The following is a 22,317-nucleotide window of genomic DNA, read 5'->3' as shown; positions in this document are numbered from 1 at the left end:
TGTAACAGCATCTTTACAGGTCTACCTAAAAATCAGTCAGACAACTACAGCTCATTCAGAGCTCTGCTGCTCGAGCCTCACTAAGACCAAACAAGTGGACCACATCAGTCCAGCTCTGAGGTCTTTACACTGGCTGCCTGTCCGTCAGAGGATAGACTTTAAAGTTCTGATGCTGGTCTATGAAGCTCTGAATGGTTTAGGACCAAAATACATCAGTGACCTCCTGACCCAGTATGAACCTTCCAGATCCCTCAGGTCATCTGGATCCGGTCTTTTATCAGTTCCCAGAGTCAGAACCAGACACGGAGAAGCTGCATTCAGCTTTTATGCTCCTTATATCTGGAACAAACTCCCAGAAAGCCTCAGATCAGCTGAAACACTCAGTTTATTTAAATCCAGGTTGAAGACTCACCTGTTCTCAGCTGCATTTGAATAAAGCACCAAATCCACACTGTTTTACTTTTAAGCTTAAATTCTAAAACTTACATTTTATCTACTATTCCTTTCTTTTCTTTTTTTAATGCTTTTTATTTGTTTTTATTTTTTAATGTCTCTGTAAAGCACTTTGAATCACCATGTTGTTGAATTGTGCTATATAAATAAACTTGCCTTGTCTTACACTATTAGTACATCTCAAAGATACTTTCTTTCTCAGGAAGTCACATGAAGAGTAATAGATTACATCTCTCACAGTATCAGACCAACCAGCTGCTGTGGAAAGTCTTTTTTTAGACACAGAGATAAAAATGTTTGACTGAAAGCTGATAAGTGAAAACTGAGAATTTAGAAGGAAATATTTTCATCTGAGGATCTGATTAAACTGTCACACTAATGTTTATATTTTTTAAACAAACTTATTGATGAAGACACTCTGGTCCTGTGGAACATTTCTCACTTTGGGAAGAGAGTCCCCAAAATACATGAAGATGTGACGGGACGAGTCGTATATTCAGTAATTCATTATTCTCCTTCATTTACTCTCCATGAGCTGACCCACTCAGACTCTGGACTGTACCAAGATGTGTGCTGGACTGAGGGCAACGTGACATATGAGAGAAACATCAGCCTGACTGTGTGTAGGACAGTAAGTAAGGAAACAAGAGAATCTGACAGTCCAGTGGATCAAATATGAACTGACGCTTGATGAAGATTTCAGGACTGAAGGTTCTGGGTATCTTTTGATGAATGACAGTAGAAGGGCACATTTCCTGAAGGAGACAAACATGTCAACACTTCATGTATCGAACATAAAAATGAAGACAGTATACATTTGCCTGGTGATGAACCAACAGCAATGTGTGAGCAGTCATTCTGTACATTTGACCAAACAAACAAACGTCATCTATCATCTATCAGAACGTAATTTAAATCTTTCTTCACCGCTGGTTGAACGAGACGTTGACAGATTGTTTTTTTTCTTTCTATCGTGTTTGTTTTTCTTTACTTAAAGAAATCAAATTATTGGTGGGGCCATGCCCCCTCTGTCCATGCCAAATCTACGCCCTTGGCCTAGTACATGGTTCTGTTGTTGTAATGATGGTCATGTCATCCATGTAGGCCCTAATGGGAGGAAGACTAAGGCAGTTAGGCAGTTTTGCAATCTTGGCTCAATACACACACACACACACACACACACACTCCATTTTTATCTGTATCTAGCATTTCCGAGCAGCATGTCTTCATTATCTGTGTGTCTGCAAACACTCTGGTTTCAGTGGTTTCAGATCCATTTCTCTCTCACGTTGGTACAAATTAGTAAACACTTTTTATATTTCACTGTTTTTACACAAGTAAGCAGCACGTCTTTATCAAGATCAATAAGCTGCTCGCAAACAAGAGTTTTAGTCAAAGGTAATGTAGTAATAATTAAACATTTTAGTATTATTTGTTGACTCCATGTTCTGAGTGTTACATTTTGCCAACTTGTCTATTGGCGATAAAAAGTTAAAGTTAGACTGAAAGCGGGTTCAAGTGTCCAGTTTCAGCTACGAGCCGACACAGAACCCACCGTGTTAGCCAGAGGTTCCTTTACTACGGTTCGGAGCCGCGGACCTTCAGTAACAGTAATAAATCACAGCAATAGTACATTCATGTAGTTGTAAACAGCATGATAATATATTAAGTAATCAAAAGTATTCAGAATACGTTACTCTCATTGAGTAACGTAACGGAATACGTTACAGAATATATTTTGGGGCATGTAATCTGTAATCTGTAATGGAATACATTTTAAAAGTAACCTTCCCAACACTGCCCGAGAAGGCGGCTCAGCCAGGAACCTGCTGGAAGCCATCGCTTCTCGGCCTTTTGGCTAAGATCAAGTGTAGTATCTGTTCTTATCAGTTTAATATCTGATACGCCCCCGATTCGGGGGTAACGTATTAAAAGTAAGTACTGAATATTATGTCACTTATTTATGTGCGAATGTTTAATAATGAAGGACATTAAAACATTACTGTTGGCCACATGTCGGCAAAGTTATGTGACATTAGTGATGTTTGTACTTTCAGCGTTAGCTTGGTTTTAAAGCCTTTACTTTAAAATATACGCTGTTTAACCCTAGAACACTATTGCTAAAAATAATAACAGCATCACTAACGCCGGGTGATTTTTACCCAATATGATATACCCAACAAAAAGTACCTGTCATCAAAATATATAAAATATATGACAACACATGACAAATTAGAGTGATTTTCTTTTATTTTCAGCTGTGCCATATCTAACAAAATGGAAAAAAAGTTTAATGGGGGCCCCTAAAAAATGCTCCAAAATTTCTGGAAAATTAGCAGTTGGAGAACAAAACAAATCCTAAACAAAAATATATTAATGCTGGAAACTTGGTCTTTGGTCCACCCATTCCTGGGATATTTGAGTCTTCCTTGGTGAAGGCACAGTCTCCTTGACATGCGAACAGCTGCAGGAGAGAGAAACAAAAAATGGCATTTTTTGAGTGGGTAAAAATGACCAGTTGACTAAAATATCTATTTTTTTACCATATGAATTCCCTTGGAAATCACCACTTGTTGATATTTATTCATAACCACTGCACTAAATAAGGATAACATGCAAATTCCAGGACCACTCTTACTTACCTATTCCTTACATGCAGTCAGTACACACAGGGTAGTAATGGCGTGGACACACCGGTCGACGGCAGACATGGCACCTCTATCGCGTCTTCCTGTCCAAGCCTGTGGGGCAGTCAGCACACCTCACTAAGGGACCACTGTTTTCTGCTGCCACTGGTCCTGCCTCACCTTCAAGAGTGCCAGGGGTAGGTATGTCGAGCACGCTACAGATCAGGACTCTGAGTTGACGTGACAGATTTGAAGAGGGGAGCCTCTGCTCTGCCCATGGTTTGATGAGTGCCAATGCCAAAGCCTGCATATAAGGCCTCCTCTGCATTTGGTTTTCACCTCTCTTCATTGCATTCTCATTGTGAATGATCCATGAGTTTATCACACCAGCACTGATCATGCCATAGAACACGCAAAGGGGCCATCTATTGTTTTTTTTCCCACAACCATAGTGAGCGCACATCTGGTCAAAAGTATCGACACCTCCCTTTGTTTTGTTGTAAAATTCAATCACTTCAGGCTTACGAGTGGGTCCTATGCTTGGTTGTGTATGCATGGATGACAGGAGCAGTAAAACCTTCTTTTTTGAAGCTTTGTCAGGGAGGAAGGACACCAAGGTTAGTTCTTTGGTAAAGAGAAATGCACTGGAGCCTGGCGCGTGATTTTCTTTAACTTTCATCACTTGTGGGATCTCCCTTTTGTTTGCTTTTATTGTTCCCACTAAGGTCATGCCACAGCTAGCTACATAACATAGCTTTTAGATAAAAAAGAAAGAAAGAAAAAGAAATCTAATCAGCTAACAATTGCCAAGTTAAACAAACCTTACCTATATGTTACTCACTAGCTGGGATGCCAAAGACACTAAACCTGCAACAGGGTGACAGCTGTAGTTGAAGAGGGACAGTAAATATGGTGAGCCTGTAGGAAAAAGCGGGATTTGGGGTAGGGAAACACCCACGCCTTCAAAGACGTCAAAGAAAATGCTAAAGCTACCCAGGGACCCACCACACTCAGACAAACGCAACATATTGAAAATTATGTAAATACATTTGCTCGGGTGAAAATCACCCGGCGATACTGTTCTAGGGTTAATAGTCGACCTTAATCTTACAGAGAATGTGATGATTTGATGGATAATTAAAGTCAGTCATATATCCAGAAACACAACAAGCTGAAAGTCAGTGATGCTGCTCGGTTTGCAGTCCTGAATATCACGGCACAAGCAGGATTCACTGCACTGTTAATGTTAGCTATGTTATATTGCTGCCTCCGTTCGGTGGTGTCGAGCCAAACGGACTTTGACGTGTGTTTGAACGAGCTGACGGTTAGGGTGCCTGGGTTGTTGACCCAGAGTTTTGAGTTTATTATATTATTGAAATTGATTTTGATATTATTTATCATTTCTAGTCTTTGGTTTCTTTGTTAGAGTTCTGTCTTATGGTTTATGTCTCTGTGTTATGTTTCCTGTTTTACTTTAAAAGTCTGTGTCTCATGTTAATGCGTCTGGTTTTGCTTCCTTTGTCTCGACAGCCCTGATTTGTCCCAGCTGTGTTTCCCTCCTGTCTCTCAATCCCTGATTGCTGTGTATATTAGCCCTGTGTTCTCTTTGATCTGTGTCGCGATCTCTCTTATCTACCCTCATTCATGCTGTGTGTTCTGCCTGCCTGCGTTTATTGTTTGTATTTTGGAAGTTTGTTACTTTGAGTTCAGCTTTAAAGCTGTTTGAGTTCACGTTTGTCTCCGGAGTCTGCACTTTGGGTCCTTTTCCTGCCTGCACACAGCCGTTTCATAACAGACGGTTCACTCGTTAAGCTGAAAGAAAGATGCTTTAATCACAGGAGTCACACATGTGTCCACTGTACCATCTGGGAACTCTTCTTGTTTAGCACTCGTAATAACACAAACACTAAATCCTCCTTCTCTTGTGCTGTTTTTTATGAAACCAGTTTGGTCAGGATGAATTAAGAGGGGGGTTATTTTCTCCAGTCTCTTTGAGAGAGCTTTGCAGATTATTTTAAGGTCTACATTTATAAGGGATGTTGGATGATAGCTTGAGGGATATACAGGGTCTTTGCCTGGTTTTTAGCAGGAGATTAATGTTTGCAGAATTCATATTTGATGGAAGTCTTCCCTTTTCTTTGATTTCCAACAACGTTCTGTAAAAATCTGATGCTAGAATCGTCCAGAATTCTTTGTAGAATTCTGCAGGAAAGCCGTCTGGACCTGGAGCCTTATTATTGGGCATGCTTATCAGGGCTTCCTGGAGTTCACCTGATGTCAGTGGCGAATCCAGTGCCATTACTTGAGTGTCTAATATTTTGGAAGAGTTATGTTGTCTAAAAACAGATCAATATCCTTTTTAGACGGGTTTATTTGTGGTGAACACAATCTTTTATAGAAATCCCTGAAAATGTTGTTTATTTGTTTCGGGTCATATACTGTGTTCCCAGATGAATCCTGAACAGCACATATAGTTGTTTTTTCTTTGTTTATTTTTAGCTAGTTTGCTAGAAATTGACCGGATTTATTACCATGTTCATAATTTTGTAAGCGTAGTAGACATCTTTTTCTCAATCCTGCCCCTTTCATATAAGTGTGCAGGGAAGACCCAAGGTTAGAGAGCTGATAACAAACTCTGTGTGACAGTTTATCCAACGTTAGGGTAAGTGAATCCAGATGATGGAAAGATAGCCCGGGTCTGCTGATGAGCACTGTCTGCTCTAACACTGACTATGATTGTGTTTCCTGGAGTCCCGTCAGTCCTGTAAATCAGCGTCCCCAACCTTTTTTGTGCAATGGACCGGTTTATGTATGCAATATTCTCAAGGACCAGCCTTTAAGGTGTCGAGGATAAATACAACAAAATAAAACCAGTACTGCTACCAAAAAAAGAAGAGTTATTCAAAACCCCTGAAGAGCATCAATTTCACACCCGACCTCAACTCTCGTGGTCTGGTTCCAAATGATTTACGGACCGGTGCCAGTCCGTGGCCCAGGGGTTGGGGACCGCTGTTGTAAATAAAAGAAACCCCTGCTTGGACGCTGTGCAGAGCAGCAGGACCACACATTGTCACTTGATGTTTCTCATCATATTAATGTTTATTTGTAAAATTGTAAATTTTAGTTTTAATGTTCATCAAATAAAATTACATTATTGAATACTACGTGCTACGCAATAATAGTAATAATATTAACTGTAATAATCGTAATGGCAGTTGTTGTCGTCATCATCATGCTGTTAATATCATGACTTTTTAAATTCATAGTTTTTCGTTAAAACATTTTTAATTCATTAAAATGAAATATTTAAAAAAACCCTAAACTTTAAACTCTACCACCAACAAAAATTGAATAATAAAATTAATAAATGATAACCATGTGCAGCTTCTCTCGTCTTCCATTTTTCCATGATATGTTTCACTCTACATCAGACACGTGTTAAAGTGTGTTGGCTGCATATTAAGTTCAAAATGCTGATGAGCTCTGATCCAGTTGACTGATATACTCTGCTCTACATCCTGCACTGAAATATGAGGATTGTGTGTTTATTAAAATTAAAAATCATCATGGAGTCATTGACAGAAGAGCATCAACGTTCAGCCTGTTAAATTAGATTTAGATATTTTTATTTCAGAAATGATTCCTAACAAAAATGGAGAATATAAAAACACAATCAAAGCAGTAACGTCCATATTATGAAGTGTTTGCTGTATCAGACAATCATGTTTATTCACAACAATGAAAACAATATAGTGCAGATGAACATGGTGCTGTAATGAATCTGCTCTTAAACACAATAACAAAATACATTTTCCAAGAGAGATGATAATGATTCACATCAGAGTGAAGAACGAATACATTTACAACTGGTTTCTAACATTTATTATAGATCGAACTGATCACTGATAGAAACAGAAGAATATTCAAAATGATACTCTGAGAGATACATGAATGAGATATGGATAAACATCAAATCACATAAAACAAAAAAGCACATAATCATTATAACTGAAATAAAATATGAGCAGAAATAAACAAGAATTAAGTCGAAAGATAGAAAAAGGCAAAATGTTTAAAATATATAATCATATAAGAGACTGAACCGTCCAGTCAGGTCACAGATTCATATCTACAATAATATTTTTGTTTGTTTTTGTTTTGATTTCTTCACTTCTATGTATTATTATTATTATTATTATTATTATTATTATTATTATTATTATTATTATTATTATTATTATTATGAGCATATTAAGTGTGTGTCTGAGCTGAAAGCTGCTCTCCTCTCCTGGTTTTCTGTGTCACACAGACCACAACAACACAAAGCATCACCTGCAGACTGCTGAGCAGTATCCACCTGACTCTGTAGAAGGTCGAGTAAACCCCAAAGGGCTCTCTGTAGATCAGAACAAATTTTTCTGCTGACAAACACTCATACTCAAAATTAAGACCTGCACACACATACTCTCCTGCATCTTCCAGTGAGACATTAGAGATTATCAGGCTGTCATCGGAACAAGTGATTCTATTGTCACTGCATAACTCTTCATCATACACAATTTTGTCTTCTGTTTGGATCAACTTAATGAACATAAAGCCCGCAGGACTATTTTTCCAATCATCAGAGAATCTCATAGTGACTTCATCTCCCTCTGAGAAAACCTTTACTGCAGGTGGACCAAGTTTAGGGCACACCAAAAGCCTGTACACATGTTTTACTGTTTCACCTACACAGTAGTAGAAACCTGAATCATTTAACATTAGTGATGGAAGTACCAGCGAGAAGTTTCGACCAATTTCTTGATCAGTATTGTAGGAAATTACTTCCTTCATCCAAACTGGGGGCTGGTCATGAATGGGGTCCATGAAGGGACACTCCAGCACAGCTGTGTCTCCCTCTGAAGCATAACGTCGCTTTATTTCTTTGATCTTTATTGGTTTGGCCAAACGTACAGAGTAAGTGCTCACACACTGCTGTTGGTTCATCACCAGGCAGATGTAAACAGTTTGTCGTTGATTGAAGACATGAAGTGATGTGTTTGTCACCTCCAGGAAACTTTCTTGGACTTTATTCACCTTCAAAATTCTGTCTTCAAATCTATTCCGCATGTCTTGTTTCCACTCCCCGTAATGTCTGATCCAACGCACCGTCAGATTCTCACCTGCTCCTTTACATTGTACGTCTACAGTGTCTTCAGGACTTGTGATATAATCTTCCCCCCTTACTGTCTTACACACAGTCAGGCTGATGTTTCTCTCATATGTCACGCTGCCCTGAGTCCAGCACACTTCTTGGTACAGTCCAGAGTCTGAGTGGGTCAGGTTGTTGAGAGTAAATGAAGGAGAACCATGAAATGTCTCAGGAAATGAGAGTCGTCCTGTCAGGTCTTCATGTACTGTGAAGTTTCTGTTCCAGGGGTCAGAGATGTTCCACAGGACCAGAGTATCTTCACCAACACGTCTGGAGGTGATGCAGGAGCTGTTTTGATCTGGGAGCTTGAACTGTAAAAAGCTTCCTTCTTCTTTTATGGCGATAAATTCTTCTGCATGAATGTTGCTGATGAGAGTGAACAGCAGGGAGAAGCAGAGCTGTGCGACTGCAGCCATCCTGCTCAGAGGTCTCGTGGTGAGTGTCGTACAAGCACTGACACTGCTCGCTTCATGAGCTTCCTGTTTGTGGTTGGAGGAGGAACGCCACTTCTTTATCACATCATCAAGGAACACTTTGAAGCATTTGGCTCGATATCACGCCGTATATCTGCTTTCACTCTTCACAGGCCAAAGTGTGGACACGGTTTTTTATACTTGGTTGCATGGGTCCAGGGGTATCAAACATGTGGCCTGGAGCACAGAACCGGCCAGTCACAGTGTCCAATCTGAACCATTACAAGTGAGATAATGTCAGCTTTACCACACAGCCATGAATATTATGAAAATGTAAAAGTCCTTTCTAAACTATTTAAAACTTTTTGAATAGTTTTTTAGTTTCAAAAACAACTAAAAAATGTTGTTTCTTATGTGATCCTTCATAAAACATCACATATTTTCCAACATAATTCAGGGTTTGGTTTGGTCTAAGTAAGCAGAGAAGTCCAGGCATCCAGTTTCCATGCAGATGTTTACATGAAGCTCATCATCTGATGATGAAACTTACTTTGTACCCAAGCAGCCCAACCAGAAATTGAAAGTGTACATGCATCAAGGGACGGAGCGCATCCCGTCAATAGGTCCAAAGTGCAATCGAGGCTAATCCCATGATCTTCTTATTTTCTTGTAGACCGAAGTTGAAAATCTGGCAGTATTTATTTTTGTGATTTTTTTCCACTCTCAGCTGTCCTTCTCCTGTATTTGGGCCTGTTTGTTAATTTATTTCAATCATGTAAACAATATACACGTACATTTAGCAAAGAAAATCTGAGAAAAAGATACTATACAAAATAAAGTTAATACATTTCAATATTGCTTCTGTTCTGATTCAGTTACATGTCGAAAGGGAGAGGGAAGAAGTACACACTTATTTAATCCCACCCCTTTGCCATAAGTTATCAGTCAATATTTAGTCACTTACTGATATAATCTGTAATAAAAATAGTGAACAGATTTCTGATATAATATATACTATAATATCACATCATGAAGTTTTCTAAATAGCGACATTCACTTAATTTCAACATTTTCCCTTTTCTTTATAGCTCAAGAAGATCATATCTTTATAACTCTTTTTGAACTGTTTTATGTTTGGATATTGCTTCAATTTCATATTCAAACTGTTCCACAGCTTCACTCCATGTACAGAAACACAAAAGCTTTTTCCTGTTGTACGTACCTTCCCTGTTTTGAGTTACAAAAACCCCTTAAATTATAACTTACTCTGAATATAATCTGGCAGTTCCTTATTTTTTGCTTTGAATATAATTTGTGCTGTTTGGAATTTCACTAGATCAGCAAATTTCAATATTTCAGACTGCAAAAATAGTGAGTTTGCATGTTCCCTATAACCTGCATTGTGGATGATTCGAACTGCTTTTTTTGTTGAAGAGTAAAAAGTGAAAGTAATGTGGTTTAATAGTCATGGTGCTGGGTCGTTGACCCAGCGTTTTGTGTTTTATGATTATTTTCCTCTGTTCTAGTTATTCTGTGTCCTCCCCCCTTGTGTCCGGTTCGGGTTCTTGATTTCCTGTTTTGTTCTGAAGGTCTGTGTCTGTTGTCATTGTGTTCAGCTTGTCTCCTCCGGTCCTCATGTGTATTGGGTTCAGCTGTTCTTCCCTCCTTTGTGTGATTACCTGATTACCTTGTGTGTGTATATATAGTGGGTGTCGGTCTGTGTTCGTTCTCGGCTCGTCTGTGTTTCATGGTGTCCTGGTCCTCGTCTGCGTCTCTCTGCCTTCCACCCCATTCATATGATCTCAGGTTTGTTATTTAGCTATCCCAGTTTAGGTTTGTTCTGTGAATTCTCTTCCCTCACTGCCTATTTTTGCCACTCCACCACTTGTAAATAAACCTCACTCAAATCATCAGTCACTGCCTGCATTTTGGGTCCTCCTTTTCCTCCAACACCACACGGCTCACCCCGCCAGCCGTGACAGTACGAGCCGACCAAACATGGACCCAGCAGCATCCGCACCTTCCCAGGAGTTTCGGGAGGGATTGATTGACTCCGTTTCAAGGTTGGTTAACCTGTGGCTGGAACATGAGGGGGAGGAATTTCACAGCGCTGTAGAAGCCAGGCTACAACAATTAATCTCTGCTCACTCCTGGCTACTGGACTCTCTTCACCCTCTCGCACAGAATTTCATACTGAACGAACTTCACCTTCACCCTCCAGCCGCTACCGCTTCCTGACCCAGCCCGTTGGTGAATGTTTTGCACTGCCCGCCGGGGAATCTGCGGCCCGGCCTGCCGGATGTGGAATTACCCGGCCGGTCGGAGCTATCTCCAAGAAGGAAGCGACGTTCACGCCGCCGACGCCCATCGCCACAGTCGGGCCCCGAGAGTTCTGAGTTGCCGGCTGTGGTGAGTGGAAAAGACACTCTGTCTGTTTCACCAGACCGTGTGACTGTTTATACCGGGGCTGTGTTTTTTGAGTCAGCTGCCCAGCCGGTAGCTCAATTAGCTGCCCAGCAGCCACTAGCTCAGTTAGCCGCTCAGTCTCACCTCCATCAACTCAGCCACCTATTCAGCCATTATCTTCACCAACTCCTCCGGTACAGCAAGCCATAACAGTTCAACCCATAAAGGACAGGTCAACAACTTCTTATTCTAAGCAGAGAGACAAACCCAACAACAATGAAAACATTCCTCAAGAGCTGGCCAGTTCTGAGACTGAAACGCACTCCAGGGCCTCCCCAGAGGCTGGGTTTCAGCCCCCAGCTGACTCTGGACCCCTGGAGGTTAAGAAGCCAGCTGAGGACTGCACCCGGCTGTTGCTGCCTGAGCTGAGTCAATGCTCGGTGCAGCTGCAGTCTGCTTTGTGCTTGCCAGAGGCCATCGTGCCTGCTGGTTCTGATCTGTTCCTGCCAGAGGTCCCCGCACCTGCTGGTTCTGTTCTGCGCCCGCCAGAGGTCCCCGCACCTGCTGGTTCTGTTCTGTGCCTGCCAGGGGCCCCTGTGCCCACTGGTCCTGTGACTGTTCTCGCTGGAGGGCCCGAGGAGCCCGTCCAGCAACCTTCCTCATCAGCTGGGGGGCCCGAGGCGCCCGTCCAGCCTCCTGTCTCGTCCGCTGGAGGGCCCAAGGAGCCTGTCCAGCCACCAGCTGCTCCACCAGCAGCGGCATCTACGCCTGCAGCAGCAGCCGCATCCACAGTTTTGTCCACGCCGCCGCCTGCTGCAGCGCCTCCGTCTCCGGCTTCCACACCGCCGCCAGCTGCAGCCTCGGAGTCTTCATCGTCGCCAGCTGCAGCCTCCGTGTCTCCACCCACGCCGTCGCCTGGTCCAGCTTCAGCTTCATCAGCTTCGTCTGGTCCAGCTTCAGCATCATCAGCATCATCAGCCTCATTAGCGTCGCCTGGTCCAGCCTCTGCCTCAGCTTCTGCCTCGTCTGGTCCAGCCTCCACTTCAGCTTCGCCCGCTTCGCCTGGTCCAGCCTCCGCTTCAGCGTCGCCTGTTCCGGCCTCCGCCTCTGCTTCCGCCTTGTCTGGTCCAGCCTCAGCTTCCGCTTCGTCTGGTCCAGCCTCTGCTTCCGCCTCGTCTGGTCCAGCCTCAGCTTCCGCTTCGTCTGGTCCAGCCTCAGCTTCCGCCTCGTCTGGTCCAGCCTCAGCTTCCGCTTCGTCTGGTCCAGCCTCAGCTTCCGCCTCGTCTGGTCCAGCCTCAGCTTCCGTCTCGTCTGGTCCAGCCTCAGCATCCTCCTCGCCTGGTGCTGCGGGGGCCACGCCACCTTCAGGTCCCAAACTGCCGCCTCGACATCGGCGGTCATCTGCCAGGCCGCTTGTTGGGCGTCATCGTCGATATGGACGACCTCCCAAACGCCGCCGCTAACTTCCGCGTGGCTGGCCTCCGGACTTGTGTCGCCACCGCCGTTGCTGTCCCCGCGGTCGGCCGCCTGAACTGTTTCCCCGTCGCCGCCGTTGCTGTCCGCACGGTCGACCACCTGAACTGTTTCCCCGTCGCCGCCGCTGCCATGTGCACAGTCGGCCCCCGGAGATGAACTGTTCTGGGCTCCTGAGTTGTCAGCCTCCGGGCCGGCCTCCTGAACTATGTTTTGGGACCCTGTTCAGGAACTCCAGTCCGTGTTGTGTTTTGGACAATTCATTTGGCCCACTGGAGCTTGTTTTTTGTTTGGTTGTGGTCCCTCCGTCCTGGGCCCCCGCCGCCCGCCCTGGGTTGGTCGTCTGTTTTTTGTTTTGGGTACTGTCATGGTGCTGGGTCATTGACCCAGCGTTTTGTGTTTTATGATTATTTTCCTCTGTTCTAGTTATTCTGTGTCCTCCCCCCTTGTGTCCGGTTCGGGTTCTTGATTTCCTGTTTTGTTCTGAAGGTCTGTGTCTGTTGTCATTGTGTTCAGCTTGTCTCCTCCGGTCCTCATGTGTATTGGGTTCAGCTGTTCTTCCCTCCTTTGTGTGATTACCTGATTACCTTGTGTGTGTATATATAGTGGGTGTCGGTCTGTGTTCGTTGTCGACTCGTCTGTGTTTCATGGTGTCCTGTTCCTCGTCTGCGTCTCTCTGCCTCCCACCCCATTCATATGATCTCAGGTTTGTTATTTAGCTATCCCAGTTTAGGTTTGTTCTGTGAATTCTCTTCCCTCACTGCCTGTTTTTGCCACTCCACCACTTGTAAATAAACCTCACTCGAATCATCAGTCACTGCCTGCATTTTGGGTCCTCCTTTTCCTCCAACACCACACGGCTCACCCCGCCAGCCGTGACATTAATAGTTGTTGCCCCAGACCTCTGCACAAAAGCTTAAGTATGGTGAACCCAGTGAACAGTAGAGAATATGAAGTGATGTCCCGTGTGATACCTGCTTTGCCTTGTTTAGTATTGCAATGCTACGTGATACTTTGGAATGAATATATCTTACGGGAGCACTCCAGTTTTTCATCTATTATTACCCCCAGAAATTTATTTTCACTGACTCTTTCAATATCAACACCATTTAGTTTAATCTTAGCATTGTATTTAAAGTACTATTTCCAAATAACATCATTTTAGTTTTATTCAAATTTAATGATAATTTGTTTTTATCAAGCCAGAACTTCACTTTACTTATTTCATTAGTCATATCCTCCAATAAATTCTGCAGATCATCACCATTCAATTCAATTCAATTCAATTTTATTTATATAGCGCCAAATCACAACAAAAGTCACCTCAAGGCGCTTCATAGATACAGAGAAAAACCCAACAATCATATGACCCCCTATGAGCAAGCACTTTGGCAAAAGTGGGAAGGAAAAACTCCCTTTTAACAGGAAGAAACCTCCGGCAGAACCAGGCTCAGGGAGAGGCGGCCATCTGCTGCGACCGGTTGGGGTGAGAGAAGGAAGACAGGATAAAGACATGCTGTGGAAGAGAGACAGAGGTTAATAACAGATATGATTCAATGCAGAGAGGTCTGTTAATACATAGTGAGCGAGAAGGGTGACTGGAAAGGAAAAACTCAATGCATCATGGGAATCCCCCGGCAGCCTACATCTATTGCAGCATAACTAAGGGAGGATTCAGGGTCACCTGGTCCAGCCCTAACTATATGCTTTAGCAAAAAGGAAAGTTTTAAGCCTAATCTTAAAAGTAGAGATAGTGTCTGTCTCCCGAATCCAAACTGGAAGCTGGTTCCACAGAAGAGGGGCCTGAAAACTGAAGGCTCTGCCTCCCATTCTACTTTTAAATACTCTAGGAACAACAAGTAGGCCTGCAGAGCGGGAGCGAAGTGCTCTAATAGGGTGATATGGTACTACAAGGTCATTAAGATAAGATGGGGCCTGATTATTTAAGACCTTGTATGTGAGGAGCAGGATTTTGTAACCAATTCTGGATTTAACAGGAAGCCAATGAAGGGAAGCCAAAACAGGAGAAATATGCTCTCTCTTTCTAGTCCCTGTCAGTACTCTTGCTGCAGCATTTTGGATTAGCTGAAGGCTTTTCAGTGAGTTTTTTGGACATCCTGATAATAATGAATTGCAGTAGTCCAGCCTGGAAGTAATAAATGCATGAACTAGTTTTTCAGCGTCACTCTGAGACAGGATATTTCTAATTTTAGAGATGTTGCGCAAATGGAAGAACGCAGTCTTACATATTTGTTTAATATGTGCGTTGAAGGACATATCCTGGTCAAAAATGACTCCAAGGTTCCTCACAGTGTTACTGGAGGCCAAGGTAATGCCATCCAGAGTAAGAATCTGGTTAGATACCATATTTCTAAGCTTTTCAGCGCCGAGTACAATGACCTCAGTTTTATCTGAGTTAAGAAGCAGAAAGTTAGTGGCCATCCAGGTCTTTATGTCTTTAAGACATTCCTGCAGTTTAACTAATTGGTGTGTGTTATCTGGCTTCATGGACAGATAGAGCTGGGTGTCATCTGCATAGCAGTGAAAATGTATGCTATGTCTTCTAATGATGCTGCCTAGGGGAAGCATGTATAATGTAAACAGAATTGGTCCTAGCACTGAACCCTGTGGAACTCCATAATTAACCTCAGTGTGTGAAGAGGACTCTCCATTTACATGCACAAATTGGAGTCTATTAGATAGATATGATACAAACCACTGCAGTGCAATACCTGTAATACCTACAGCATGTTCTAATCGCTCTAATAGGATATTATGGTCAACAGTATCGAATGCTGCACTAAGGTCAAGAAGGACAAGCACAGAGATGAGTCCACTGTCAGAGGCCATAAGAAGATCATTTGTAACCTTCACTAAAGCTGTTTCTGTGCTGTGATGAACTCTGAAACCTGACTGAAACTCTTCAAATAAACCATTCCTCTGCAGATGATCTGTTAGCTGTTTGACAACTACTCTTTCAAGGATTTTTGATATGAAAGGAAGGTTGGAGATTGGCCTATAATTAGCTAAGACTGCTGGGTCTAGGGATGGCTTTTTGAGTAAAGGTTTAACTGCAGCCACCTTGAAGGCCTGTGGTACATAGCCGATTATTAGAGATAGGTTGATCATATATAAGATCGAAGAATTAATCAATGGCAGGACTTCTTTGAGCAGTTTTGTAGGAATGGGGTCTAAAAGACACGTTGATGGTTTGGAGGAAGTAATTATTGAAGTTAACTCAGAAAGATCGATTGGAGAAAAAGAGTCTAACTTAACATCAATGGTACTAAGAGTAGCTGTTGATAATATTACATCTGTGGGATGATTATTGGTAATTTTTTCTCTAATGATAAAAATTTTATTTGTGAAGAAGTTCATGAAGTCATCACTAGTTAACGTTAAAGGGATGGTTGGCTCAAAAGAGCTCTGACTTTTTGTCAGCCTGGCTACAGTGCTGAAGAGAAACCTGGGGTTGTTCTTATTTTCTTCAATCAGTGATGAGTAGTAAGCTGTTCTGGCTTTGCGGAGGGCTTTCTTATAAAGCAACAAACTATTTCTCCAGGCTAAATGATGATCCTCTAAATTTGTGACATGCCATTTCCTCTCCAGATTACGAGTCATCTGCTTTAGGGTATTTGAGAATTATACCACGGGGTCAGGTACTTCTGATTAGAGACCTTAGTTTTCACTGGAGCTACAGTATCCAGAGTCGTACGTAGTGAGGAGGTGAAATTATTAACAAGATAATCGACCTCTGTTGGGGTAGCGTTCAGATAGCTGCTCTGCTCTGTGTTGGTACAGGGCATTGACGATGATAACAGTGGCTGGATTATATTCTTAAACTTAGTTACAGCGCTTTCAGAAAGACATCTACTTTGATAAAGTCCACTCTCCACTGCTGCGTAATCAATTATTGTAAATGTAAATGTTATCAAGAAATGATCAGACAGGAGAGGGTTTTCAGGAAACACTGTTAAATGTTCAGTTTCTATGCCATATGTTAAAACAATATCTAGAGTGTGATTAAAGTGGTGGGTGGGTTCTTTTACATTTTGAGAGAAACCAATTGAGTCTAACAACAGATTAAATGCCATGTTGAGGCTGTCATTTTTAGCATCAACATGGATGTTAAAATCACCCACAATAATTATTTTATCTGAGCTCAGAACTAAATTAGATATAAAGTCTGAGAAATCAGACAGAAACTCTGTGTAAGGCCCAGGTGGACGATAGATGATAACAAGTAAGACTGGTTTCTGAGTTTCACAGCTGGGGTGGACAATGTTAAGCATCAGGCTTTCAAATGAATTAAAAGTCTGTCTTGGTCTTTCATTAATTAATAGACTGGTGTGAAAAATTGCTGCCACACCTCCCCCTCGGCCTGTGCTTCGAGATTTCTGGTAGTTAGAATGACTCGGGGGTGTTGATTCATTTAAACTAACATAATCATCCTGCTGCAACCAGGTTTCTGTAAGGCAGAGTAAATCAATTTGTTGATCAATTATTAAGTCATGTACTAACAGAGACTTGGAGGAGAGAGACCTAATATTTAATAATCCACATTTCACTGTTTTACTCTTTGGTTCAGATGTGGATACTGTATTGTTCTTTCTTTGTAAATGTTTAAGTTGTTTGTTGCTAGTTTTTAGTTTGTTTTTTGTCTTTTTGGAAGCTGACACAGTCTCTATGGAGATGGGTTTTTGGGGGGGTAGCAGGAGGAGGGAAGCTGCAGAGAGGCGTGTAAGACTGCAACTCTGCTTCCTGGTCCCAACTCTGGATCATCATATTTTGAGGGGTTTAATAAATTTGTCCATATTTCTAGAAATGAGAGCTGCTCCATCCAAAGTGGGATGGATGCCATCTCTCCTAACAAGACCAGGTTTCCTCCAGAAGGTTTGCCAATTATCTATGAAGCCCACATCATTTCTGGGACACCACTCAGACAGCCAGCAATTTAAGGAGAACATGCGGCTAAACATGTCACTCCTGGTCTGATTGGGGAGGGGACCAGAGAAAACTACAGAGTCCGACATTGTTTTGGCAAAGTTGCACACTGATTCAATATTGATTTTAGTGAGCTCCGATTGGCATAACCGGGTGTCATTACTGCCGACGTGAATTATGATTTTACTGAATTTACGTTTACCCTTAGCCAGCAGTTTTAAATTTCCTTCAATGTCGCCTGCTCTGGCCCCTGGAAGACAATTGACTATGGTTGCCGGTGTCTCTAGATTCACATGTCTGAGAACAGAATCACTAATTACCAGAGTTTGACCCCCAGCGGGTGTGTCACCGAGTGGGGAAAAACGGTTAGACAAATGAACGGGTTGGTGGTGTACCTGGGGCTTCTGTTTAGGACTACGCTTCCTCCTCACCGTTACCCAGCCGTCTTTCCCCAGCTGCTTGGGATCTGCCGGGGAACAGCTAGCGGGGCCTACGCTATGTTCGGCTGCACCAGCTACAGGGGCCTGGCTAGCTAAGGGTGAGTGCAGGGTGCGAAGCCGAGTCTCCAGATCAGTAATCCTGGCCTCCAGAGCTGCAAATATGCTACATTTGTTACAGATATCATTACTGCTAAAGGAGGCCGAGGAGTAACTAAACAGCTGACACAATGAGCAAGAAAGTGCAGAAGGGACAGGTGAAGTAGCCATGGTGCTAGCGAGTCGGCTACGAGCTAAGCTAGCGAAACAGTACAGAGAAAGTGAGTGAATACTTTGGCTATAAATTAGGTAGTGAGTACACAGAAAGTGTTGTTACGGATTCAAATATTGGGGATGGATACAAGAGGAAAACCCAAAATAACAACACTGGTCCGGCCGGGTCAAGTCAAACGATGATTTAATGAACACACGCGTGGGAGATGGACACCATACAGCAGACAGCATCAGATCTCAAAATGGTGGAGCCTTGATCAAACTCTTATAGCCTCTAGTGGCCCCCACCTAATCATAAAAGCCTAAACATTCACATTCTTTCTCACACAGCGCCTAAGCTACGACCTTGGCTCCCTGTTTATCTGCTCCTGATGAGATGGGGCAGTATGCTCTGTTCTCTTCTAATCAGACAAATAAGGTGATGACTTTCTGTGAACAATATTTCTAATAACTCAGCAGTATAATGCATCATAATACAATATCATTCATTCACAATAAATCAGCAGTCTAATGTAATGCAAATCAGTTTACCAAATGTAATAGTTATCACCTTCTTCTAATTCAGGAGCATAATGCAAACTGAAACTACATAATAATTCACAATCTTTAATTAGGGGTCTAACATGGCATAAAATAATATTATAATCCCACAATTCCCCCTGATGAGCTCTTTAGACTTAAAGAGCTCACTTACACCCTGCAATCCAGTGTTGCCGGGTTCATTTCTTCTTACCCAACAGGGGGACAGAGGCCCCCTGTTGGGTGAACCATATGTGAGATGACCTCTGTGTTTGCGCAGTTCAGATGCAAGAAAAACTTTTATTACAACAACAACAGTAGGTACAGATGATACTCCCATCACTCCCCAGTTCTCCCACAGCTTTATTTCGATGCTACCTTATACCCTTCAAACGTACTCAGACTAGAACCTCTGTCCGAGGAGCTTTTAACCTTTATTTTATGGCTGTAGGCACCAGTGTCTTCCAGTCGGTTATTCTCTGCTCTTGTTTCCTTCAACCTCAGGGGTTAGACAACCCTTCAGTCGTTGCACAGATCAGGGGATTATTCTGCCCCGATTTCAAACAATGATCTGTGTATTCTGGGGTCACCGCTGTGTTCCCCAGGAAAAGGAACAGAAAGGTGTTCCCCTTATGACCAACAGCCTCTCGAACGTCGTTGGTCTGGTGTTCCTGGATTTCCGTCAACCCTTTCATGATTATTGCTGTGTTTATGGGATCCATCCTTTTGAGGTGACTAACTGGAGCCCAAAATGCCATGACACTTGAACCCAGTTGATGTTTCCGTAGTCACCGTAACTGTCTCTGCTGCCAAGGATCCTCGTATATCTGTGACCTCGTCTGGTGTCTGTTCCTTTCTCTGTAAGAGACAGAAAACCAAAACACCTCTCTTCCCAGCTCTAACAATCTAATGTTGCTGTCTACTAATCTTTTGGTGATTCAGAATTTGTTTAGAATATTCAGAATGTCCCAAGGACTTATCCTAATTTAGTGTATGTGTGTGTAAGCGTGTTTGCATGTAACCCGCTGCACTGGCATTTCCTACACTTTATCAGTCCGGACTATCACCGAACGAAGCTTATGACCTTCAAAAAACCGAGTGCCAACTCATTATAAGCACATTTGCAAGATATGTATAAAAATGATTAAAACCACTCATTCTAATAAAAGACATAAACAAATTAGCCATTTCTAATTCTAACATGTGTCAATTCAACGAAGCTAGAAAATTAAAAGAACAGGTTAGTGACCTCATATCTTAGAAAGTATCAGACTTTCTCCTATCCAGTGTCGTTGCTCCAGTCTTGTTATTCTGTGTTAGGGAATTAAATCAATTTAATTGTCATGTTAGATCTGTTCAACACCTGGCTCCGCCCAGAGCCTGCGTCTTCACAATTGTCTACAAACAAAACCTGTATTATTATGAACTTCACTTCAACATGAACTTGTTGACTACTTTTGACACCTGTAAATAAAAGATTAACATTAAGTTATAACAATCACTGTAATACAAATATTAATGTAATGTCAATAGCTTCAATAAATGTTCAATGCAATGCTTGTTATATGATTCTGATGTAACAATAATGCTGATGCTAAAATAACAGTAAAACACCCCCTTTTTTTATCCCTTACTGACCACAGCAGGGGCATCTATGTTTTAATTCAGCCATGAAGCTCACCTGATTCATCACTGAGCCCCACCGGCACTGGCATCTGACAGGGTGGCGCTGCATATTCTTCCTTTAATGTCACTATTTTCAATCTGTTAATTAGAGTGCTTAAACATGAAGTAGACTACGTCCACTACAAGTCAATACAACTGTGAATGTGGCCAATTATCAATCTATTACCAATCAATAACAAAAAATAGCTTTTATTTTATGCATGCTTTTAGTCAACCACTCACCCAGAGGATCTCCAATCCCAGAAAATTCCTTCTCCTCATTTAATGAGTCTGTCCTCCTTCCATGCCCTGGTAACTGGTCCATCCAGAGCCATAACATCTTGAAATATACATACAACAAGCCAAACCACACCTTGGTCACACCAACCCTTTTCCGCCCTGAAGATGTCCAACGCCATCTTAGTCTGGACTGTCAAAGGTAACTTTAACACTGACTGTTCCGACAATCCATTTTATAACATTTCCTGGTCAGATTAGCCAATCCCTGCACACTGGAATAAACATAATCAACATGATCAACATTTTTCCTGCGTGTTTTTCACCATCTTATTGATTCCAATGGTCCATCCTTATGTGGTTTGCTACATTATGTTTATCTAGAACTCCACTCTGTCTCTAAATGTTTGAAGAATTTTTCATGTTTGGGGTCAAGTTTTAAGAATTTGACCATACGTGAAATTAATGATGTTATCACCCCCATCGGGGCTTACCTTTCCCACTTCTGATGATATTCCTCCCTATTCTTTGCAAGTACCCAGTTTTGGTGGCGAGAAACTGTTGGTGTGGTCAAGTGGGCGCTGTAAAAACAAAAGCTCAGGACAGAACAGTTATCAGTCATGTACTTCATACAAAGTTAGCATATATTAAATTTCATATTGATCCTCTGAGTGTAATGGTACATTTTAATTTAAATTTATCAAAGCTAAACACAATAATTTTTCTTTATTTTGCTCTTGTTCTTGTGCAGCACCACATCTCAGCACATGCCCCTGTCGGTTCTATCTTACTTTTCTAAATTATTGACTATTTCAATCGAGAACCTAAATGACGTGGACCAGTGTTTGTCATTACATAACTCTATTTTGAATGTGACAAGTCTATCATTCCCCTGTTATTCATAGACATCAATAGAGTTTTTTTTGCTTTTTTTCTCTATCAAAATTAATTGGCTTTTCTACAGTGGCCTGCTATGGTTAATAATAACCTGTTCAGTCTTGAGTGAAATCAAAGCTTCTCTTCACTTTAGCATTTAACATTCCCAACAATATAATGTGATACATTAATCGAAACACAGCTAATAAAACACAATTTTCTTGATGGAAACATCAGTAGCTCAAAATTAGCAACCAAAGGGTTAAGTCTGCAGTTCACACTCATGTGAAGCTACAGCCTCCCCCTTTAGTCTCTGTCCTCCTTCTACTCCTGCAAAAACAAAACAAAGCAAGACAAAACATCCACCCTTCTTTTACAGGCTGGGTGAATTGTTTGTGAACATTTACTAATCCTAAAGTCGGTACCGTTTTTGTCTCAGTGTCAAGTCAGTTAAAACTTTTAGTCGTCAGTCCATCACAGTCCAGTCACATGCATACATCCACACATTCATACCAGATATTGCTGATAATGGAGTCTCACACGCAACCTATTCGAGGCTCCATCACCAGCAAGATGACGTCATCATTTTAAAGGAAAACAGTTCCTTGTTTTTTGGACTGGATTGACTCGCTGCAATCCTTTGATCACATGAGAAGTCCTGAGGCTAAATGTCCCATATAAGTGAATTTCTCCAGAGCCCATTATAATCATGGAGAAAAATACTTTGCAACTGTTTTCAGTAGAAATGTTTTATAGCGCTTTAAAGTTCAATCTCTCAGGCCTGGATTAAAGAGCTGATTTGT

General features: G+C 42.0%; 1 protein-coding gene and 1 pseudogene across 1 annotated transcript; both read left to right on the top strand.

Annotated features, from left to right (window-relative positions):
- Positions 1-2,291: 2,291 nt before the first annotated feature.
- Positions 2,292-2,471, top strand: LOC148099789 (U2 spliceosomal RNA; annotated as a pseudogene).
- An 8,211-nt stretch (positions 2,472-10,682) lies between these two features.
- LOC148099788 (uncharacterized) lies at positions 10,683-12,553 on the top strand. Its single transcript, XM_087851400.1, has 4 exons — positions 10,683-10,747; positions 10,906-11,073; positions 11,170-11,180; positions 11,679-12,553. Exons 1-4 carry the CDS (start codon positions 10,683-10,685, stop codon positions 12,551-12,553), a joined length of 1,119 nt encoding a protein of 372 aa, XP_087707526.1.
- The last annotated feature ends 9,764 nt before the right edge of the window (positions 12,554-22,317 follow it).

Source organism: Neolamprologus brichardi, chromosome 14 (genome assembly GCF_056152115.1).
Source record: "Neolamprologus brichardi isolate AB-2024 chromosome 14, ASM5615211v1, whole genome shotgun sequence".
Classification (NCBI taxonomy): Eukaryota; Metazoa; Chordata; class Actinopteri; order Cichliformes; family Cichlidae; genus Neolamprologus; species Neolamprologus brichardi.
Note: the sequence above shows the minus strand (reverse complement) of the source record. Positions and strands in the feature narration are given on the sequence as shown.